The sequence below is a fragment of the Centruroides vittatus genome, unplaced genomic scaffold (assembly GCF_030686945.1).
Source record: "Centruroides vittatus isolate TY-2023 unplaced genomic scaffold, ASM3068694v2 scaffold_490, whole genome shotgun sequence".
Lineage (NCBI taxonomy): Eukaryota > Metazoa > Arthropoda > Arachnida > Scorpiones > Buthidae > Centruroides > Centruroides vittatus.
Genome location: NW_027122711.1, coordinates 648054 through 673455, shown reverse-complemented (window position 1 = coordinate 673455; position 25402 = coordinate 648054). Strand labels below are relative to the sequence as shown.

General features: G+C 25.0%; 1 protein-coding gene across 1 annotated transcript in view; it reads right to left on the bottom strand.

The window, feature by feature from the left end:
* The window catches only part of LOC136989371 (zwei Ig domain protein zig-8-like), a 75219-nt gene that overhangs the window by 6814 nt on the left and 43003 nt on the right, over nt 1–25402 (bottom strand). Inside the window, exon 3 of the mRNA XM_067287491.1 lies at nt 16435–16645. Coding sequence (XP_067143592.1) covers nt 16435–16645 — 211 coding nt within the window. The remainder of the gene's footprint in view (nt 1–16434; nt 16646–25402) is intronic.

Genomic DNA, 25402 nt, shown 5'->3' with positions numbered 1-25402 from the left:
ACTTTTGACCCCCTCTCTCCCTGTTGTGTACAAAGGAGGAGGGACTTTTGGTAAATTCCCTCCCCTTCAATTACGTGTACGATAGTTTAAGGATACTCTCAACATGAAGAAATAACTAAAAAATTCTTCAAATATTTTCTAGCTGATAGTTTATTTACATTAGGAGCTTATAAGGACAAATTCGTATGCCACTAATACCATTAAAGAAAAAAGTCCACGTAGACAATGCCTAGATTTTCTTCATTACCATCGTGTATAATGATATATTTTCCGCGATCTTCCTTAATCTGTACACATAATTAATGGTCCCTCATATTTAGAATTGCAGAATTCTGTAACGTAATTCATATAGCATCTAGCCAAACAAGACTTTTTCAAATTAAATTAAATCTATAAAAGACGGTTTGAAATGATTTTATAGAAACAATATTTCTGCCAAAACAAAATAAATTTATGGTACATGTCACATATTTTGACAAAATTTATATAAGTTATAATCTAAAGTTTATTCAAAGTCATGCTAAACTCTTATATAAATAAAGAAAAAAGTTGACACGATCATCGTATTGTCTGAATTGTGTTCAAAGGAAATTTCATACTGCAAATTTATATATCTTGAGAAGAAGCACATAAAATTTCGTTTAATCTCTTGGAAATTCTATAATTTATAACAATTATAAAATAGTGAAACGATTATTTTAAAACAAGTAAAAGCAAAATTTGTAATAAAAGCAATTAAAACTTCTTTAAAATTGTATAAGTTATCAATTAATAATATAGTTTATACAAAAGACTGAGCCTAATTTCACAAATTGGGATATAAAATACAGATAGACAAACAAACGAATGAGGAATATTTTTAAAAAAAAAAAATGAAAAATTAATTTAAAATTAAATAATTTTACATCAATCATTAACCAATTTTACTCCTATAAAATACACTGTACAAACAGACTTTATTTATTTAAATCTTGACAGGATAGATAATTTAAGTGGGTTATTTCTGTTTCTCTTGGTATTTAAAGCGATAATTTAAATATTTAATAATTGTTTTTGAATTATTCTACTATAAAAAAAATTGTCTTCTAACATCACATGTCAGTAATTTGTTTATTTATACTTACACAAACGTATTCATTGCGATTTAAATCATGTATTTATGAGAAAATGCATAATTGATGAGAAAAACAACGTATAAGAATCAACTTAACAAACCAAATACGTAAACAGTATACAATCATTTAAATTTATTTTAAAATAAATTTAAATCATTGTATACATATTCGATCTTATCTTATTAATTATAAACTTCAGAGGAGTGAGGAAGAGGAAGAGGAAGAAAAAAAGATGCATATTGAATATATGGAGGAATGATATAAACTTGAAGTAGTAGAAGAAGATTATTTAAATAATAATAATACATTTTGAAAAATATATTTAAAATTTTTATTGGAATTTATCGTTTAATTTTCATCACAGAATGTAAATATTTTTTAAAATGTTGACATAGTCAATGTATTGTTTACGTCAAAAACATTCGTTGCAAGTAAGATCCAATCTGAGAAACTTAATTTGCATTTTAACACGAAAAAAATATAAAAATATCCAGCTGCAAATGTCAAGCATATATAAAACTAGAAAGATATTTTTTTATGTTATTATTTCTCTAAGCAAATTATCAACCTTCTGCAAACAGAACGAAAAAAAAAACGTATATATAATAAAAGAAGTCGCGTACAAGAAATGGTTATGACATCGAAATTTCTCAATGAGCAGCTGCAAACTATAGATCGAAAACAATCAAACCTGTTGTTAATATAATTCACTCATAAGAAAGTATTCTTACTCTTTTATTATTATTATTATTATTTTTTACTCTTATAAAAATATGGAAATCACATTATTAAAGTTATTAGTAAAAATGCTATTATGGTATTAAAAAAGTTTTAGTGAGAAACAGTAAAAAAAAATCAAATTATTTTTCTTTTTTTCACTCTGATTAAGAATGATTGGACTCTTATGGAATGCTACTTTAGTAATAGAAGTTTTTTTTTTTCTCCCTTTAGCAGAGTGCAGCAACTCGAACATAAACATGATTACAAAACAGAAGAAAAAAGTTAAGATATATAGAAAAACTCTTCATGTTTAAAAATAATGAGATTTAACCTGAAAAATTAATTTTACTTTGTGTCTTCTAAGTAGAGAGTTTTTCTTGTTTTTTTTTCACTCCGTGATAAAATTCGTAGCGTGAAATCTTTTTGCCACTCAGAAACTAAGATTCTAACTGGAACGAGTGGCAAATTCCATACCAGTAGCATCCCATTACTGGAATCTAGCTCATTCTCTCTTTACTTTCTTAAATATCTACACGGTTATTTATTTATTTTTTTTAAATTTCCGAGCAATTTTATCGATGCTAAAGGGTTTTAAAAAGTTCTTTTCTTCATTGTCTGCGTTAGCAGAGAGAAAAAAATCGGGTGATTTTCGGGTAATTAAAGAAGTGGTATGGCATCCTCTCATCCATTTAGAACATGGTTTAGACATATTGTGGCCTGCCCTAGATTGGCCAGCCATAATGAGTGATTAAAGTAGAATTGAAAGTCATTTCGGTGTAAAGATTTTTTCCCCCTCCTTCTAAATTTTTATCCTTTTGGAAAACAGGAAAACTCCCGATAAGAAGGAAGTAGGGGAGGAAAAAAAAATTACATGAAGAAGAAGCCTGTAGTTAGTTAGATAAAAGAAGGATGCAATGGAGTCTGTCTCTCTTTTGGAATTTTTATTCAACAAAATTGAGATTAACTAATAAATTAACGAGATACCTGATGCGAATGTATGTTGTAACGTTACGATACTTCTTAAATTAATAAAAGTTAATTTTCCTACAAGGTACGATAAATTATCTTTCATGCAGTAAATCATTTATTGTAAATGTTCGTGTCAAAAGTCAGTATTATTACTTGGCATTTATCTCTATTATCTGATGTGACATCAATAAATTTAAATTATACTTTCATAAATACAGTTTTGTTTAGTAACATGTTATTTTCTATGACAAAATATTTTATATAGAGAAAAATTAGTATCTACTTATGGTTTGTGTTAACAACACTATTATAATAATATTTTTCTTATAATTAATTTTTTTTTATTTATCGAATTTTAATATATATATATATATATAAAATAAACCGAAATTTTAATGGTTTCGTTATTCGAGTAACCTATTTTAATTTAAATTGTTTATAAAATATAGTTTTTAAATTGTTGTAAAATTGTTAAAATATGTTTCTAAAGTGTTGTATAATATATTAAATTTAAGCTAAAAACTTTTAATTAAATTTTATTTTTAAAAATCAAGACAAAAAATATTCTTTTTTTTTGCCCTTAAAACTGAGTAATTTTACTTAAGAATTCAATTTAAAAAAACTTTTTTTTCTTCCATAATTTAGCAAAAAAATCGATAAAAACTTATTATTAATATCACCATTAAAAATACACACAGAAAAAATATATATTACTTGAAAACTCTAAATATAAATTCTACTAAAATTTTCTTTCATTTTCCAAAACATAAATTAACAAAAATACTTTTAAAAAATCCCTTTTTCACGAGAGAGAGAGAGAAAAAAAGGGAATTTTTTTTTTTTTAAATATATAAAATCATTTAACAATATGATGCTGTACAGTACAGTACATAATGTATTATCCCCACATTTTTATTAGAAAATAAATATAAAAAGAATAAAGATAGAAAAAGAAAGATGAAATGTATAGAAGCGGATATAAAATTTGTTATCCTTCTTCACAACCATGAAATTTTCAGCAATAATTTTCGGAGATTAATCAATCCTATAAAATCTACTTTTACGGATGTGATGATGATGTCATAAACGTTACAGATTGTGTAAGAAACTGCCAGGCTAATCACTAGTAAATGTCTGCAGACTTTAAAGGGAAATAACGCAAGAGTTAATCAATAAATTCCTTGCTGGCTGACGTTGCTCTATCGATTCCTAAAGATTGCGCTGGGTACTTTGTAACCGTTTGCTGCATCTATACAATGTTATTTCTGTTTTACACGCTATTATATTCGTTACAGTGCATGTGTACGTATGTATATATATATATATATATATATATATTATTTTTTACAAAAAATTATATTCTGAAAGACTAGTGCTCATTGTCGAATTGTCAAATATGACAACTTTTATGTGTTATGGCGTCAAAACTTCTATGACCTATTTTCGACTGATTTTTTATTTTTTCCCCTCCTCCTTCTTCTCTTTTGCTTCCGTTATCTTTTTTTACTATTCTATAGAAGAATTGAACAGATGTTTTATATTAAAATAGTTATATTTGAATAGTGTGTACGTATACAAATGTAACAATTTGATTTATTTAAGTGATCTTTACTTGAGTGAAAAGTTTTACGAGTTTAGCTACGATTAAACCTCACGAAGAAATTTTGAAATTGTAGATTTTTTTATGTGTAATTTCTTTCAAATATTCGATAAAATTTATTTCTCTAATATTAATTTTATATAGAAAGTGAGTGATTTAAAATGCTATGTATATGAAAGATTGGTTTGGGTGAGACCCCTTTTTTGCATAAGATAACGAACCCCTTGTTTTAAATGCATTGTGCTTTGTAGAAAGCTAAAAACTTTAATAAGAGATTTTATTATTTTTCAGTTTTCTACCAATGGAAATCATATAACAAGGCATCTCCAGTGCCAAACATATTTAAGAACCCATACTAAAAGTCGATTTAATCGTGTATGCATATTAATGAGTTGAATATAACAATAATGTATAGTGCAAATAATACAATTTAGTAATATTTATAACTTGAATGTATATATATATATATATATTAAAAGCTTATACTGACGTGATAATTTTATTTTTTAAACGATTATAATACAGAAAGAACGGGGGGGGATTAGTTAGTGTTTTTTTTTCCTGGTATTTTATATTCATCTAAGATAAAAATTTGATATACTTGTTCCATGAATGTTAAATTTTCAGTCGTTGCTATGTTAAAATTCATACTTCGACCTTTTAACTCACCTAGAAGGTTGATAGGAATAAAACTTTTCGTAAATTTTCAGAGAAAAATTTGATTAAGCATCAAGATTGATCGATTATAATTCAATAAAATTTGCCGTTTTGTGATTTCAGATTTTATAAATTATTAATATTTGATCATGTCAAAATTTTGTATTCTGAATCGATAATTTTTTTTCTCCCTCTCCCCTTCTACTGTTCAATTATTTATACAGTTTTTAAGAATGTTGAAAAGAAGAAAAAGAAGAAGGGAAAAAAAGAAGTGTAAAATGAGACTTCATAAAATAAAATTACGAAGAAAAAACTAAATGTAATTATTTAAAGATAAACTTAATAAAAATATCTACTTAATATTTTTAATATTAAAGAGGAATATACAGTAATTAAGTAGAATAAACGTTATTACAATATACATATCATACTTAAATTATTTCATGTAATTACAATTATGCATTGAATTTCGGATCTGGAGTCTTGTGAAAATAAAATTTTAGGACCCTCTCGAGTAAGTTATACTTTAGAATATAGATAATTGGGTCAGACGTACTGTAGGATGCATACGTAACGATGCCTATTGGTAACGACTGTGACATTATTTGACTTTGAGAGGGTCTAATAATGCGTGTGACACGTTTATTGCCAGCAGGCATAAAATAGAAACAGTAAATTCAATTGGGGCCTCTTAAAATTGGAAACTTTAAGCAAACAAATATCATCTAATCATCCTTTCCTTAGTGATAATTTATGCGCTATTATAAAATATGTAAAAATATATTTACGATAGACTTCATCACGTAATAAAATTTTCATAATTAATGCTAATTTATGCAGATATAACTTATTATATAACAAGATATTGGTATTTTATGTAAAATTTATGCAGTATCAACATATTTCAATAGTACAAAGTAAAATATACATGAAGAACAACTCAACTCGTCTTGTTTTAAGACACGGAAACTTGCATAATTACAGAATTATATAACCAAAAGAAGAGGGGGAAAAAAATCTATCTTTTGGAAGTTGAAACTTTTCACTTTTCAAAGAATGATTTAAGAGAGAATTAGATAGAACAAGCGATGTGTAGATAATCCAGTAATGCCGTACAATTTACTCTGCTTGGAGAGACAAGATCGAAGAGAAATGGTTCCTGGCCCGTATCTGACACACCAATATAACCAGCATACTTCCACCTGCGAAACTAATGATGCACTACTGCTGTAGAAGATATACAAAAACTCGTCTGTTCATCGAAAATAGCATGCAATAATGTATCTAGTGATTGGTCAAGCGTATGGTAAAGACTGCGTTTGATGAACCGCTCGAACACCTCCCAGTTAGTGGTCCTTTCTGTCTGAAAATTTCCTTTCCTTTTTTTCCATCAAATGATTTATAAATGTATTAAAATCTAATCAAGTTTTGATGTTCGGGGCGTTTTTTTTAATGTATTTAAAAATATTAAATTAACAAATATATAATATATTTCTCTCTTTCATCATCATTATTTCTTTTTATTGTAATTAAATATCAAAAACTCGAGACGGGAAATCATCTTGGATACTTTTATCGATTGTCATAAATATCTAAAAATTGTCACATGGTCACTTGTGGGAACCATAACTACGACTTTGGCAAATTTATTTTACTCGTGTCCACTGTAACGTTCCAGGAAACTAAAATAATATATTAAAATTAATTTATTTATATTATTTGCATCTAATTCACGTACAGTACATAACAAATTAATTATGTTTTAATGCAGAAAAGTATACTTGACCTTCCTGCTTTTATATATGTTAAAAAAAAAAGAAAACAGTGATATAAAATTACAATTTGAATAATTCTTCAATATATTTTATCAAGAGGGAAGAGAAAAATTGTTATATTTTACAAGGTTGAGTTATGGATCAAGACGAGATAGAAAATTTTATTGTTTATGATATGGTAGCTTGGTGTAATAAGTAAAGATATGCATTTAGGATACGTGTAGTCAATAACCATCTGTTCACCTTCAGACAAGAGACAAAAGGCGTGATCCTTTCCAGAAAAGGTAAAACAAGACACTTTTAGTGCCACTTAACTTCCTATTAGAATTTATGTCCGTCTCTTCTACTGGCTATTGTACAGTTTCTGGCGCCACGTTTCGTCTTTCCACCCATTTCCAATTTATCAGTAACACCAAAATGCTAAATCATATTGCCCTTTTATTATAGATATCGTCGTTTATAATATTACCAGATAAAAAATTTATGTAAAGAATTAAAAAAAAAAAAGATCGAATAGTTAATTTATTTAATTTTTAAAAAATTCAGAGATTTAGAGTTCTAATTAATTCTTTTTGTTTCTTATTTCTATTGATCTGTATAAAAAGATTATTAACGTAAAAAGTATCTTATTAGATCAAAACAAATTTAATTATACTATTAAAGATTATAAATAAAACTACAAAGTTTATTATTATTATTTTTTTCTTTACAATAATACAAAAGTTGAAATTTTCAACTTTGTTTTTTTCCGTTTTCTATCTTAAGATTAAAGTCGAATTCTATCAAGTAAAGAAATAAATTAAACGAATAGAGATTAGAAGAATTCACTGAACTGTATAATCTTCAAGTTGTTAAAAGATTCAGAAGGGAGTCTTTTGTAAATTTCTTTCATTAATTGAAATAAACTAAGTGATTTTCTGTGAATTTAATAGAACGAATTTGAATGATTGAAGGTACTACATGCAAACATAAAGGTACCATCTAACTAAAAGTAATTTTTAACAAGCGTGCAAACTAAAATTTAAAACAATTCTCCTCCCCCTCCTTTATTATCGAAAATAAGAAAGAGAAGGAAGACGAGGGGGGTTTAAACAAAAAAAAAAACAAAAAAGAATTGTAAAGTTTTCAATCTAAGCATCAAGAACGGTTTAAAACAGAACAACGAAAGAATAGGGAGAAAGGATTAAGGAAAGTAATCGAATAGATTTTCCTCAGAGAGAAAATTGGGACTCAGTCTAAAAATGGAACAAGTGTAATTAGATAGAAAGGCTACATTCGCCACAAGTGTAAAGAGAGGTTACATGAAGGCATTATTAGAAATCCACTTGCAGTTTGGCACATTCCTGCAAAGAAACATTACACCATGAGAATGCTGTAAGTAGAATTTCTAATTTCTTTTCATTTCATTCTTTAAGAGTTTCCAATTGCAGACAATAACAACACTACAGTGGTAATAGTAGTATTTTTGTGTTCAGCCTGCTAAATTAAAACTTTATCGATTTTTATTTTGAATTCTTGTATAACTTTTAATATTATACCGTAGCTTACTACCGGCTAATAAATTAGTTTCTGAACTTTTTTTTTCATTATTTAACTAGATTTTTCATGTAATTTCTTGAAAGTAATATATTTTTTGATGATAGGTTATAAATCACCATCTTGAACAATTTTTAGCTACATAGTAGCTTCGTGTTAATATTAATTTTTTATATACTGATGTATTTATTTTATTTATTTCTTTATCGAAAGTTGAATTTATTGAAAAGTCAGTGTAAAGTAATAAAAGCTGTTTCATATGGAAAAGTTTTCCAAACTCTTCCTCCCTAATAGCATTTTAAATGATAAATGTTACGTTATGGTGTTTTTATTTATGTGGGATTCTTTATAATTGTTAAGTATTAATTGAATTTTTTCACGATATAATTAAATTTTGGAGCTTTTTCCATCTCTCTTGTAAGTTATTTTAGCCATAAACTTTATAATATATTGAGTTAAAGATTATATATATTTTATTAAACCCACCTTCTAATATACTGCGAAAGACCATCTGTTTATATTTAAAAAAACAAAAAAAAATCGTGTATTGTTTTATAGAATATATTTTTTTATTAATATAAAAGATCTTTTTAATGATGGCAAGTGCACCCAATTAGTATATTACTGTGAAAAAATGATTTAATACTATCCTTTAGAAACGTAAACTTTAAAAAAAAATGATTTATTTTCTCTTTGAAAAGCTTGATTCTTTCATAGAAAATCATGACTTTCTACGACAAAAAAAGTCTTTTTTTTAGTAAGGATTACGTCCTTTGTATTCTACAAAAGAGCATTTAATTGAGATACTAATAATTGATATCTTATATGACATCATACAAAACTGTATATCTGTACTCTGTACGAAGTCGTGTCATGCGGAATTAATACGCGATTATGATCATTTCAGAGAAATTTTAAGTGCAGAATACGTATTATAAATTAAATATATTCATATTAAGACATTTAAAACAGCAAAATATGGGTAATTTTAACAAATATTTACTTAAAACGTTATGTTAACACCATATCTTCCACAGATAATTTTACTAAGAATATCTTGTGTAAATTTGTATTTTCTTGATATAAAATAAGATTATAAATATAAATGTATGTTGCAGACAACGTATAAATGAAAATAATCGAACAAAAATAGTAAAAATTTTTATTAATTATGTGTTACTTCAACAAGTTGAAGCCAAATGTTAGCTAAATTATCAAAAATTGGAGTAAGTAAAAGAAAAGGATATCTCGAAAGTCTCTGAAGGATGAAACCGCATAATGCATCTAACTAGATTATACTTTTATGACATTAAAGTAGTTTGTATATTAAAAGGATGTAATTCAGTCAACAATGTTTGCAAATGCTATCAATCGACAGAAAGAACGGTTTGCGGTGCGTTTGTTTAATTATCTGGCCACATTACGTCAGACAATAATGAACCACGACAACAAGCAACGTTATCGTTCCGTTCTCAGCAACAAATTCCCTCTAATCCTTCCGGCAAGGGAATTACTGTTGAGACTGAATGAACGATGAAGAGTTTAATTGAATTTCTGATTCTCTCGAATGTCTCAAGGGATTATCATTTCGTTTTGTTTCCAGATAACTTTGGTTCCTATGAATCCAAAAATTGACTTTTAAACCGAAATTCACAAAATTCGAACCAAAAAAATCAAAATTTTCATTGATTTTAAGCACAAAAAACAGGCGAAAGTAGCACACCATGCCATATACCACTGGAAATCTCTATACCTTCAGTACTCTGTTCATCTGGACAATATTCTTCAACACTACAGAGTTATGTGTGAAATATTAGTACATGCCGAACTGTATACAATAAATTTTCGAAGAAAACAATAATATTTTGTACTTAATTTGTTTCTATGAAGATATCAAAGATGTATTGTACAGTACACTATACAGTGAGCTCGTATGATAACTAAGTACAGCAAAGTGTCGGTAGCTATTGATACAGATAGGAAAATTAATCTTTTCCTTAATGTTTAGACGAATATAACTCCAATAAAATAAAGTATTATTCAATTCAGACATATTGACTTGTAAAGTAGGCTACTCTCAATTCAGAAACGTTTTTTTTTCTAATTAATAAATCAAAATATTTTCTAGATTATTAAACAAAAAAAATCATACAAAAGTTAAATTTTACTTAAATTTACTAACTAAATTCCAAGAAAAAAGTAATTTTTTATAGATAATCTGCAAGAAAACAACGAATTAGATATAAAAACATTTTAAAAAAAATACAACTTCCAATGTTATTTTTACTCTTAAAACTAAATGAAACAATATATACTAAACATTAAAATGTGAAAATTACGGCAGAAAATAGATTGGTGGCCATACTCAAGAGAATAGAAGAATATAAATAATGCCACGAGGAAGTAAAAAATTTAGTAGATGAAATTGAAAAGATGAAAAATATCAAAAGAATAAGAAAAAAATGAGAGAGAAATTCATTTACCATTTTTTTTTTCTTTACTAAATATATAAATAATAAAGAGGGGGGAAAATTATCTGTAAGATTATAAATATAATTACGATCATAAAAATATTTAAATCTCTTCGTGTCACTAATATAATTAAAGAACGATTTAATATAATATGTAATGAGTAAGGCAAAGAGTCAATTTAATCCCAGAGAAAGTCAGATTAGATTTTTTTTTTCTTTTATTTTTAATAATGATCTCTTCTAAATTTAACAATCTAAAATAATATATATATTATAAATTTTTAGATGATTAAATTAGTTTTTTTATTATTGAATAATCAATAAAAACACATTATTTTCAAAAGTAGAACTTGTTTTTTTTAAATCCTTTGATGATAAATTGTTCTTCCAAGTGATAAAAATTGTCATTAATATAAATGATTTCTGCAACATGGTTTTGAATCGTAAGATATCCATCGATAATAAGCTATATTTGTTGATATTAGATTGCAGCATCAATGAGCAATAATCATTCAACCGATATTGTCATTATCGTGCATAGCTATTCTAAAATAAACCGATTAAATTGAAATATTCTTTACCCATACACACAAAATAATAATAATAATAATAATAAATATATATATAACAGAAATCTATACATAAATATAGAAATTTTCTTCTAATATTAACTTTTACTAATTAAATTAACTAATTATAAGTGTTAATTTTTATGATTAAATTTGAAAAAAAGAGCTTAGAAATTTGTATCTTGTTGCATTGTTCTCATCTGTTTAAATAATATAGAAGTAGGATTATGAAACTATCAACTTGTGGAAAAATGTATTGTTAATGTTTTACCTAAAAATCAAAAATTAAATACAACTCAACTGAAACAATACGTTTATAAATATATTATTTAGTTCCAAGGTAGTAAGAAACTGCTGTGTTTGTTTCGTGTCTAGGTTGTAAAACACCTCGTCTATTATATATATAGCCTATATATATATATATAGGTATAAAGTATGTAATTTATTAAATATACACAAATCTTTTGTTATCCTTAGGATGATAGATTGATCTGAGATAGTTTTAACAACTTTCCTAAAGAAACTTTTTAGTTACGTGTACGAATAAAGATAGGATCTTCGATTAATCACGCATAAGTTGGATCTTCAACAATCATTTTTATCAATACCCCCTCCAACAAAACGAGAACACATTGTCGACGGGGTCCTATCTCAATCAAAATATTTTATTACGATAGTTTTTATCTTAGATTTATCAATTTTCTAAAGCTTAGCGTAAAATTCTATTGTACTGTACTGTACCTCACTGTATTTAGTAGATGCGAACGAATGTAACAATATCAGCGCCTGTAATTTGTACCAAGTGAAGAAATTAATCTTATTTTTAGTTAATTAACACCTATAAAAATCGTGCTTATCCATATTTAATTATTGCAATAGCTACTTTCTAAAAATTGGAGCTAGTATTAAGTAATAATAGGCGTGATTTTCGAAGATGAGGATCGAACTCTAATTGGTTAAAAGTGATTCGTCTAATCACATCAAATTTGGCGTACGAATAATCACGCCTATCTACTTAATACCGGTTTAAACCCTTCAGCAAAAAACGAATCCGCCATTTTTTCCTTTTCGTGTATGGTTTTTATATTTAATTACACTGACAAAAACTCTAAAGCTTTTTATCTCTGTGATATTTATTTCAAAGGATCACATTTAAAAATAACTGCTGTAAGTACTTTATAATCGTCTGGGATAAGATAAAGTTTACAAAATTAAATAGAAAGTGCTAAGAAACAGTGCAGTAATATATTATTGGTGATATATTTCAGGAGTAACTAATTAAAGAAACTGAATAGACAAAAACAGATTTTTCTATTTTTCTTCCATTAATTTTATTAAAATAATCCTTAAATATTAATTAAAATCTATTTTTATTTTTAATATTTTATATGTTTTATGAGTAATTATACATTTGGAGGGACATTATTAACTTAATTTTTCTTCCTCTTTCCTCTTTCTTACTTATTTAACAATTGTTTTGAGCGTTGTACAGTACTACTTACAATGCAACAGAATTATTATGTATTTTATAAATAAAATAATTATTCAATAATTTAGATTAAAATATAATATTCAGAATAGATTTTATATGAGATATACAAGTTCAATCCATAAAAATATTTTACTTAAAAGTTATTTTTGGAAAGATTAAACTGAAGTAATTATATTATAATTAATATAGGCTATAAGTTTAATTAATTATCCTTGCTTACGTATAAAATTACAAAAAAAATATGTCATCTTTGTTTATTTATGTAAGAAATATTGATTTTCTTAATTGTTAATTTATATTTAATTTATAAATAAAAATATAGAAACATCATGCAGCAAGACAATTAGTAAAACATGCATATAAAACGCGTAAGGAACTTGTATAAACGTTAAAAATTTGCTACACAGATGATTCAATTTACTGTAATTGAGAATTTACGTGTCTAGGATCAAGAAGATCAAAAGAATTGAATAAAAAGAAAAAAATAGAGCAGTTGGCTTGTAACGCAAGCATCTCGTACTATATTTACTTCTGTTGATGCCACATAGAATCATTGGTTAGGAAAAGGATTAGAAAAGTGGATACGAAGAATTCATTACACTTTTCTATCCAATATTACAGATTTTAATTAATTACGTCTCTTGCTTTATCGTTTAAGAACATCAGTAATGACCCTGCTTACTCCTGGTCTATTGTAATGTAAAATGCTGCATCATTTTTTCTCTCTCCCCCTTTTTTTTATCACATTCTATCTTACATCTGGGAGAAGTTTTTACTCTAGAAAAGAATCATTTTTATTGTTATTTTTTCCCTAGTAAAAAAAAAAGAGAAAGTGAAAAACTTTCCTTTTTCATGTATATAAGAATAGCGAGATAACATGCATCCTTCAGAAAGTCTTCTGTATACTGTTTGTAACAATGAATAGTGGTTTAGTAAACTCTACAAAAGCATTTCTGTATTAAATAAAATAAATTAATTTAAATTAGTACACATTTTTTTACGTAGAATTGAAAAAAAAAACAAATTTAATATTATAAAATTGAGTATTGCATTTTTGATAAGCGTTACAAGTAACTTCTGTACTGTTTAAATATTTAAAGATAAATATACGTAAGATATATAGAAATATTTCAACTCTTGTAAATCAATATAAACTGACAAAAATACCGATGTCAATATTTCAAGTTAACGTAAAGAATTCAAAAAAATAAGATCGATTTATGTTCCTGTTACAACAGAGATCATCAGATAAAAAAAAAATAGTAAGAAAAGACACGATTGAGCTAAGATCCGAGAAAGAATCGAGATCCCAATGGAACACAAAAAAGGCAGGAAAAGAGACAGTGGAGATTGAAGGCAAAGAGTCGAAAAAAATTGTAGTAGCCTAAAGTCTACAGGAAAGCAATCCTATTTCGAATCCTTCAGGAATAAAAAAGGGAGTAAAACACCTTTTATGAACTATTGGCCTATCACCTTTCTGTACTCTTGTCAATGTATAGTCAAAAAAAGGCTTGTGAATGCTTGCAACTTACAAGCTGCAAACTACATTTTCTTTGCTTCCTTCAATTGATATATATATATATATCTATATCTTATTTTTTTCAGACACAAATAGCCGATAAATATAGAGAAGTCTTTACAAATTCCTGTAACAAACCATATTAAAAGCAGTTTAAAGGACAATAGAAGTTAAACTACTTTCTAGCAACACGATTAAAACTCATAAACTGCTATATATATCCATTTTACAACCTTCTTTTAATACTTCAATTGGTGTAATAACGATAATAATTAAAATTATAATCCACGGGTATTATTGAAATTGTTAAAAGTTTTAATTAAAATCATCCCATTTTATATAACAAATAATTAATGAAGAGAAAAGAGAACAAAAATAAAATTCTTATTACGTATTGTTTTACATTTACACAATTTAATGAATATGTAATTATTTAAAAAAATTAGAAAAAAATAACGACACTAAATTAATTTTTAAAAGACATTTTTACTGATAAAAATTAATAATTAACTGGAAAGAATCGTTTTATATTGAGGTTTTTCATTTTTAAAAAATTTTGAAAGGAAGAAGAAGAATAAAAAAAAAATCTTAATTAATTAAAATTAATTTTCAGTTTATTACAATTAAAAATTAAACGAATTAAAATTAAGGAAGTTGTAGATTATATTTTTATTTATTTAGTTATTATTATTATTATTATTTGAAAAATATAATATAAAATTTCATTAAAAATATTCAAGGAAGTGCAAACAAACAATCTTTTTACTGTAATGAATAAATAAATAAATATTTTTTACATACATCTACACTTATTTTCATTGATAAATGAAAGAGATATTTTGTATTTTAAACAAATTACAAGTAACAGAAATATATATATATGTATATATGATACAAATATAGATTTCTGTTATCAAAACCTAAAATAAATTGCATATACAACATCACATCAAGCTAAAGTAATACCAGTTATTGAAATAACCTGAATTCATTTAATGGCTTTTTTTTATTATTATTATTTATTTTCTTTTTCCCTCAATCTGGATGTTTGAAATGGAATTTTCTATTCATAACTAGGAGATTTGTCAAGGACTTTTTCTCATCTACAATTTTAAATTGAATATTGTGTCTATTCAATTAAATTTAAAAATTAATAATAATAATAATAATAATAGTAATATTCACCAAAAGTTAATAAAATAACGAGTATGTTGATAATGATAATAATAATAATAACAATAATAATAACAATAATTTCTTCGATAAATTCAAATTATTATTATTGTCATTACTTATTAAATTATTTTCCATTTTTATGACTTAATTAATTATATATTTAAATATTAAATTTGTTTAAATTTTACTTAGGATACTCTATATACAGATCGGCCGATTTTAATTAAAGTACTTTTATTCAATAGGATATTTAGCACGCCAAATACAAATAAATTTCTCGTGGTAACATTTCAAGACACGCGGTAAACATTTCCATAAAGAAAAAATTAATAGGTTACCAAAAATCACCACTCTGGCACTTTTGGCGCTGCAAGCCGTGTGATTTTCGGTATTTGGAAGCTTAAAATATGTGATTTATCGAAGACTTGTTACAAAATTGGCAGCCTTGAGACGGTATCACTGTACGTGAGAAGCATCCCAGAGAATCAATTACGGTCGGCCGTTGAACACGCTGTTCGCCACACAACATCGTTGAACACACCACATTGACCAGTATCACCTGCATAATTAAGTTCTCGGTATAGAAAACATGTCTTGTATAGATAAAACATTTGTTGTCTACAGTGCCAAAAGTACCACAGTGGTGTATTTTTGTACTAATTCTTTTACAAAAATGTCTTCCGCTCGTCTGAAATATCAACATACTAAATTTGGTTGCATTTAGGCTGCTAAACATTTCTCTAGACAGAGTTGAATAGAGATACTTCAACTCAAACTGGGTAAAGGTAGTTAAAGTTTTAAGTTTACATTTTTAAATAATGAAGTTATGACTTACCTAACACAGTTAGATTGACAAAATGACTAATTTTTGGATCTGAACTGACTTGGCATTCATATGTACCTTCATCTTTCGTTTGAGGATACTTTATTCTTAATGCCCAATCGTTTGTATGTTCCATATGAATGGTTTGAAACCTGTCATCACTAGTATATATCTCTGTTCCTACCGTTAAAAGATTAAAATCTTTTCTTCTTATCCATGTGACCTGAAATAAAAAATTTTAATAAAATTTTTCCAATTTTAATCAGAAAAAAAATTTTTTCCGCAGAAAAATACACAAGAAGATCTATATTAAAATATTAAATTAAATGTATCATTTCTCAATGTATAAATAATTAATTTTTTAATATAATTTCTTTTACAAAAAATAATAAAAAAATATAAAAATATCTATAGAATTTTTATTTAAAGTTTTTAAGAATATTTTAATTATAAATAACTTTATAAGTATAAATTTGATAATCTTTTAATTATAAAAATGAGAAGAAGTTATAATTAATTACCATAAACGATGAATAAATTTTTAAATAATTAAAAATATATTTAAAAAATATGTCATAGATACATTAAAGATGTCGTTGAGTCAGTGAACAATTTGCTAGAAAACTTTTCGATGGCTACACTTTTGCTCGTTAAATCAGTTGAAAATAAAGAATACTTTAAATCTTTCCTAATCTTATTATATAAGGGAAATGACACAAGCTTAAAAATACAAAATTAATACATTTTTCCAACAACTATATTCAAGAAACCATCAATCATACTAAGACAACAGAATGCATACAGTTTGAAAGCCTTTATTAATCTTTTCTTTCTTCTTCTTTCGGTTCACCTGCTGAGTGAAAAGCTTGCATCTGACCTTGCGGCTCTTATATTCTAACAAGCACACTTTTAGGAGGAAGAATTGTATAATAACAAGTCCAACTATCGCTTCTTAAAGTACGATATTGGTTGCCCGAAGACCAAAGGGTACAAAAGAAGGATCTGTCGAGTTTCCGAAGAGTACACAAGCTAGAATAAAGTAATCAATCATGAAATATGACGTACAGTATAGTACACGGACAACAGGTAATACATTAGCAGAGTCCAACGTTGCTTTCGGGGTTTAGCATCGTTCCTGTTGAATAAGTAATGAACCACAGATGGCATATGAATTCAAGATTTGAAAATTCCAATGCCTACTGAGCCGAACGTAATCAGTTTTCTGATAAACATATTCTAGTATTTTCCATTCTAACACTTTCATTTTGAATCAGAAATAGATGAAAATATATATACATAGATATATATTTATATATATTTCGAGTTGAATGCAACCAAACCCGGTACATCTAATGTGAAGAGATATACAAAATGGACTGAAAATTTTAGTACAAGTTACTTTCGGGTAATTTTTTACATATATAAATATATAGATATTGATCTAAAAGTAACTCATACTAAAATTCCTTTGATGTGTTAGAAGAATAATGCAAGTATAATACGAGACTAAATGTTATATATGTTTATTAAAAAATGGAAATTAAGATATAAAAAAATTGCTTAAATTTAAAAGAAATTTTAATATTTTTAAATAAAAAGAACTTTAAAAATAATTATTATAATTTTAATCAAAGTTTTCTTTTGTGTACTGAAAGTTGCATATCCGAACCTTTATTTATTTATATATGTTACCAATGTTTATAAATACAATGTTATTCTAGTGAAGAATATTTAGATTTATAAAGAATATATTTTAATATATAATATATTTACATTATAATTATTTTCTGTTTGTTTTCTATTTTATAAATACGTTCCAACAGGTTAATGTCTTCTTCTTCTTCTTTTAGAGTCATTCGTGATGTTTTAATTCTTCGATTGCTGATGCAATTAATTATCTCTGTTACTGATTCACATCTTAATTCATTTATATTCTACGTAACTAATATATATTTGCCACATTATTATTACTAAGCTTACATTTATCTATTGCATGTTTAATTTAGTACAGTGGTTGATTATTTTTTCATTGGAAATCTAATTATGTTCATAAAAAATCAGTAGATGACTTGTTTATTAATATTTAATTATGCAATTCTAATTATTTTATTATTCTTTCGCAGAAAAAAAATTACGGCTAATGATTAAATAACTTTGATTGTAATATATACGAGAAGTGATACAATCAGTCAAATTAAAGAAAATAAATTGACTGATTAAAATAAACCAATTGGTGACAATTTTATTAAAATTACAATCACATTTTTCAGAAAATCGCTTGTATGTATGCAATATTTACGTATGTATTCGCGTATAATACTTACATTTTGTAAATTACAATCTGCTAAACTTATTGTATCCATGAATTTATCTTTGATGGCATCATATGTGAGGTTAGTAATATCTTACATATGGTGCCATTTATTGTTAAAAATTGTTGATAATAGTGCTTGAGCAGTACAAATGAGAATGATTTTCGATCAGGAACTCTACAAAGATTATGTCCTTCATAATCAATAAAAATTTCAACTTATTATCTTTTGTATTGTTCGAAAAATCTATAGTACAGGCAAACGAAAAAAATAAAAAAATAAATGCAAGAAGCTATTGAGTGCTTAAAAATTTTCATAAATATTTAAATACATAACCTTATTAATTGGTATATCTTTCTATATATTTGCATATTTAAGCAATTTCAATCAGTTAAATTATTATTTTGCATGTACCGGTACATTATATAAATTGAGCCATACATAATTTTAATAAATTACAATTTTTACAATGGAATTCTTAATTTTAAACTTCGTAATATTAAAATTTTTAGAGTTTTACAGTAATTCATGTTATTTTAATATACTTCAATTAGACTAATAATATATGAACATTTCTGAAACATTCTCCTGTTTTATTTTTTAGTTAACAAGACCATTATACCTAATTTTTCTCTTGAATTCTGTCTAACTATAAGTCTTAAGCACGCAATCTCACCATTACTCAACAAATGCGACGAATGTCTCTTTAAAGATAAATCACCCGTAGAATTTTCTTTTTATTGACTTTTAATATAGAATTTATTTATTAAATATATCTATATAAAGTTAAAATAATAATTAAAATCATTAAAAATATTCGAATAATTTAATCAAAGTAATTTATTAAATTTAATTTTAATAGATTTCTTGTCGTATAATTTAATTTAAATTTATTCTATATTAAACTAATGTATCGTCATAAATTATAAATTTATATATATTCTATACATATATCTAAATTAAATTATCAATATTAAACATCTTGATAATTTGCCTATGCAAATTACTATACTGTTTGAATGTCAGGTATATGTTAATTTATCATCGTGATAGAGTTGTTTGTGAATGATTCGATGGTTAATCTATTATACAAAGTTTTAATGCTTAAAACAGCATAAAGTATGTAATAAAAATAAAACTTTGAACGTATTAACAATTAAACAAAAAATTGGAATTATATTTATGTTTTAGTCGCAGAAAGTTTCAAGAACGTCATAATTCCTGAATAATAAAGTAAAATTTTTTTAACTAATAAGAAAATATAACTTTAAAAGATTGTATATATGTATAATTAATTGATTTTATTTTCAAAAATAAAATTATTTCGTTAAATTTGTCTAGAGATATGACAAATGTTAAATTTCTTCATAGTTGGAAGATCTTTATAAATTCAATAAACAAATAATAAAAATTAGCATAAATATACAATATATTACAGCAAAAAATAAGAAAAATTATATATTTCAGAGTATAAAGTACTTTAGAAACAATAAATTATTATTTTTTTTATGTAAAAATGATATAATTAGCCATCTGCATAAGAAGTATTTAACCACTTACAAACGAATTGCTTAAAGACGTACGTAAAAATAATAAAAGGTACTGAATACATATTCTTTAAATAACTTAAGAAAAATGCTTCGTGTTAAAAGATTATTTACACAGCATTATCTGTTTTTTTTAATAATAAAAAAAAGAATACCTGTTACACTTCAATCCATTACATGTTGGTAGGTGTTGTTTTCTTTTAGAGGAGAGAAAGTGCTTTACAGTTTGTTGCGTGCTAAACATAAATAAATACAATAACTGTCCATTCAGTATAACTCTATTCTGTTTAAACCAAACTATCCGTGTACAGAACAGTACAATAACAAAAGCACAAATGACAAATAATGTCTACAGAACATTCCAAAATCGTTTATGTACTTTTCAATTTTCATATATACTTCACATTTTATTCTTTCTTACATCATAAATTAACAATAATAACAACAGAAAGAAATATCATTATGTACTTTTATATATATATATATAACATATCTTAAGTTATATTTATGAAAATAGGAAAACAAAATTAACATTTTTGTTTACATTTTCGTTTATTAAATTCCTGTGATGTTAAAATTAGATTGATTTAGCTAATTAAGTTTATAAAGCAATTACATTAAGGTTATGTTAGATTTAAATTGTTACAAATAGTTTATTTAGCCATTTTGAAACGAATTAAGCTAAATCTTGATTATTAATTTTTCTATTTTAACTTTTTATTAATGCGAAACATTTCATATGATTAAATAAAGTTGATTTTTAAGTATAGATCATTATTATAAGAATAAAATAGCTTAAAAATAAATAATTTTATAAAATTTCCTAAATTGTATTTAAACAATTGCTTATTTTATTCGTGAAATAACACGAAATTCGTTATAAATATCATTATTTCTTAGTTTTTAATGTTTTAAAAAGTCTATCAATTAGCAATTTTAGAGAAATTTGTAAAAATTAATATCAGAACAATAAATTTCTTATTTTAAAATATAAATATAATAAATAAACCGTACAAATTTATAAATTTTTATAAAATATAAGTTAAATTATGTAGAATATATTCCAGAGAAAGATAATAATGATATTTTTATATTGTAAATTAAAGTTTTAAAAAAGAAATTTTAAACTTTAAATACAGTATATATATATATATATATATATATACTAATAAATATAAAAATATTATATATATATATATATATATATAATATTTTTTATATTTAGGTAGAGCTTTATTGATTATTCATTACAAATATATTAAAATTAATAACCATAAATATTCAGTTTTGTTGGATAATACACGGTTGAATAGGAAAAGTCAATAAAATTAGTAACTAAATAAAAAAACAAACAAAAAATTTAATTTTCTCTTTTGTAATTCAATTGTGAACTTTTTTTTATTTTTTTTTTAGTAAAGTATTTTCTTCCCATTTCTTGCTCTTCTCAATAATTTCTGTTCAAAATTATCATTTGAAACTCAATAAAAAGCATTAGAAAAGTAAATAATTATAGGCATTATTTAAGAATCACAATTATTTCATTAATTTTCTTCTAAATCACTATTAAATTCGAAATTTTTAGTTTAAAAATTGATTTAGGAGCGTAATTAAGTGGATAAGTTATCATTTATATACATTATTTTAGTGTTAATTATTTCTTAATGCACTAGAACTTCCATTAAATAAAATCAATCTAAAATTATTATTATTTTTTTTTTATTTCTCCTCCTTCTTCTACTTGTATTTAAAAGATGATTTAAGTGAGAGTAATTAGGAGGATAAGCAAAATTAAGAATGTTTAAATTTTAACGAGTATAAAATTATTAAATCTGCTATCAGATTAAACTTATCATAGCGTTAAAAATAAATTAAGATCAGTTTAATTTCGGTTATTTGGTAACGTGATTTTTAGATCAATTTATTGAATCTTTTCCGCATCCTCACACGCAGCATCTTTAGAAAATATGAATAAAAATTAATTAAAAAATAATAAAAGTGAAATTAAAATTTTAATAAATGATTTTTCTAAGATTAATTAATAATTTATTTATAAAAATAAATTTAAAATATCGATTCTTAACGATAAAAATTTATGTCTAAACGATTTTTGACAGAATGAAGGAAAACTTTATAATTTTAAAGCGTTTTTAATGGAATAATGTATTTAAATCATATATTTTTCTTCATTTGTTCGACATTAAGATATCCTCTAGCTTCTAATACATTAATTAATATGAGGGGGAAAAAAAAGAAAAATTATTTATTAATTTATCTCACATTGGTTCATATAAAAATATTAATTTGATTGCCTATTGAAGCATAAATTTAATGAAAATAAATTGAAATTTTGCCTTATTATCACCCTCGTTTGTACCTATCAGATGCAGAAAGTATCTTTAATAACCTATAACGTAGATAACACGATAAAAGGTCATACAAACTTTGCTCATCATTAGTAAGTGGTGTCTATTCTATGTATCGTTTTACGGCTAGTTAAATACTTGTTGGACAAAAGTGCCACGAAAAGATCTCAGCTAATCAATCACTTGGTGTCTGAGGCCAATGTCTGCTTACATCGATCAATAGAAAACCTTAGATCCCATCCTTGTTCCTATTAATTAGTTTAGAAGTATTAAAAAATGACTTAGTTTATCGATCAGTTTAAAACTTTCTTCCCTTTTCAATTTTGTCTTTATGTTATTTATTTTATAAACAATATTGTGTAGAAGCAAATGGAGATTTTTCTGGGAGGGGCGAAAACAAATAAATGAATAAAAAATTCTTATTGTTCGGTGCAATTTATGATTTAAAGATTTTGCTTTTGGTTTAAGGTTTTTTATCATGCAGCACAGAAAGAATTGGGTCAGTGAAGTTGTTTTGGAAACATAAATCCTCTACAGTCTACATTAGTAATAAATAAAATCCTGCTTCAATTTTATCGATTAGAGTAATGAACAGCATTCAGAGTTTAATATACGACCCTTTAACAAAAGAAAGTAATTTGACAAAATTCCAACAAAAATGTATATTATCTTACCAATGATCTCAACCAAGAAATCTTCACAAATATTTAATTTTTTCTTTATAAAATATTATGAAAATCGCATTAAATTTGCACTCGGTTTCATTTATATATTATAAATAAAATTTTTAAATCCTTAAATCCATAAAACAAAAATCTTTATCTACGTTCTTCTTTAATTATACAGTATCAAAGAAGAAACAGACTGAAAATTTTTCCTAACCACGTACTAAAACAAACAAAAAAAAAAAAATAATAATCACAATCTCTTTTTTCCTTTTAAACTCACAAAGAATTTAAATAATGTAACTTAATCTCATTATCTTATTATTAATACTATATAAAACTACTTAGAAGTATGAAACAAATTAAAAATTTTAGCTTAATTTAGAAATAAAATAATAAAAATGCATCTCTTAATCGCATATAAAATAAGCCAGTACAGTTTTAAACAGAAGAAAATCTTAGATAAATGACATTAATAATTAATACTAATTAATATTCATTTATTTTTATTCATTAATTACTTCAGATGACATTTTACTTCTTTTTATTCCAATAAAATTTCAGCTAACAATTTTTCTTTTTTGTATGCTTTAATTTTTTTTTTAAATTCGATTAAATAAAAGGAATAATTTCCTTATTTTATATCACATTATGTTCAATCAGTTATTAAATAACAAGCAGTAATGTCCTCATAGATATTCATTATCATACATGCGAGGACGAAAATCCATGCTACAGATAAGGAAAGTATACGTGACGTGTGTACTAAAATTGTGTGTTTTATTACATTTTTTAAGGAAATATTAATTAATTTTTTTTAATTATAAATTCCTTAAACGAATATTGAACGATTGAAGAGCAAGGAGATAACATTTATAGTGAGAAATGATTAATTTTTTCCCCCTTCATTAAAGAGAACTGATCAATGATAAACAATTACAAATAGAATAATGACAAATGATGAATTATCTCGTACAATTTACACTCGTGTAAGATAAATTTAGAATTAATAATTTTAACTAAAAGTACTTAATTCGTTACTAAAAATATTCAATTAAATGTTCATTTTTCTAACTATCAAGAACGAATATAACAGGAAGACAATTACCATTAAATTGTTATGACGTATATAACAATTATAATTTGACAAATCTAAGTTAATTTTTTAAATTATTTTATTATATTTTTATATTATTTTACTGAAATTTTAATAAATTTTAATGTTTCGATTGTCTGAAAGTATCCAAAATGAATTAATTCTAGATTAGCTAAATCTTAATTATGAATACAATTCTAATTAATTTGTAACATTTGGCAAAAGGGATTACAGCCACAAATAGCAAAATAAAGCTAATATTAGCAGAGCTAGATGAATAGAGTGAATTAATTGATTTTAGTTATGGAAGCAAACCAGTATCGACGAGACGCGTATAACCCATAACTTGCTTCTTTCTCCTTAATAAACACAGATTTTTATATTAAATAAAAATATTTTACGACATTTTATGTGTGTTATAAAGAAAATTTTTATCATAATATTGTTAATATTTTACAAACATTGCACAATTTACCAATGTAATAATAAAATTTTAACATGATTCTTATTTATTAATACATTATATAAGGAAAAAAATAAATAAAGTAAAAAGTTATTTTCAAATGATTATAGCTTATGTGGAATTCAACTCGTAAAACCACACCACTGCTATTACGGATATCAAGCAATCTAACAATACGTTTTCTTTGGCTTGTTATTGATCCACCAATGTCCTTAAGCTGCAAGATTCCTAGCAATCACACACAATTCTCCAACACAGTGCTGAACAAACATCTTAACTGGTTTCACCTTTACATCTCTCTAAGAATTCAACTTAAGATGTTGTCGTCCTTGTTTACGGATATATGCATGTTTGTACAAACTTTCTGTTTTTTTTTCTTCCCCTCTCCATCTCGCACAGTTTTTCTTTGTAAATTTTTAATTTCGTATTTATAAATCTCAGTGAGTAGGTTTGAATTATTTTTCTAGTTTCCTTTCCTTTATTCTTCCTCTATTTATTCTTTAAAGTACAGTAAATCTTTAATATCTCTTAGGT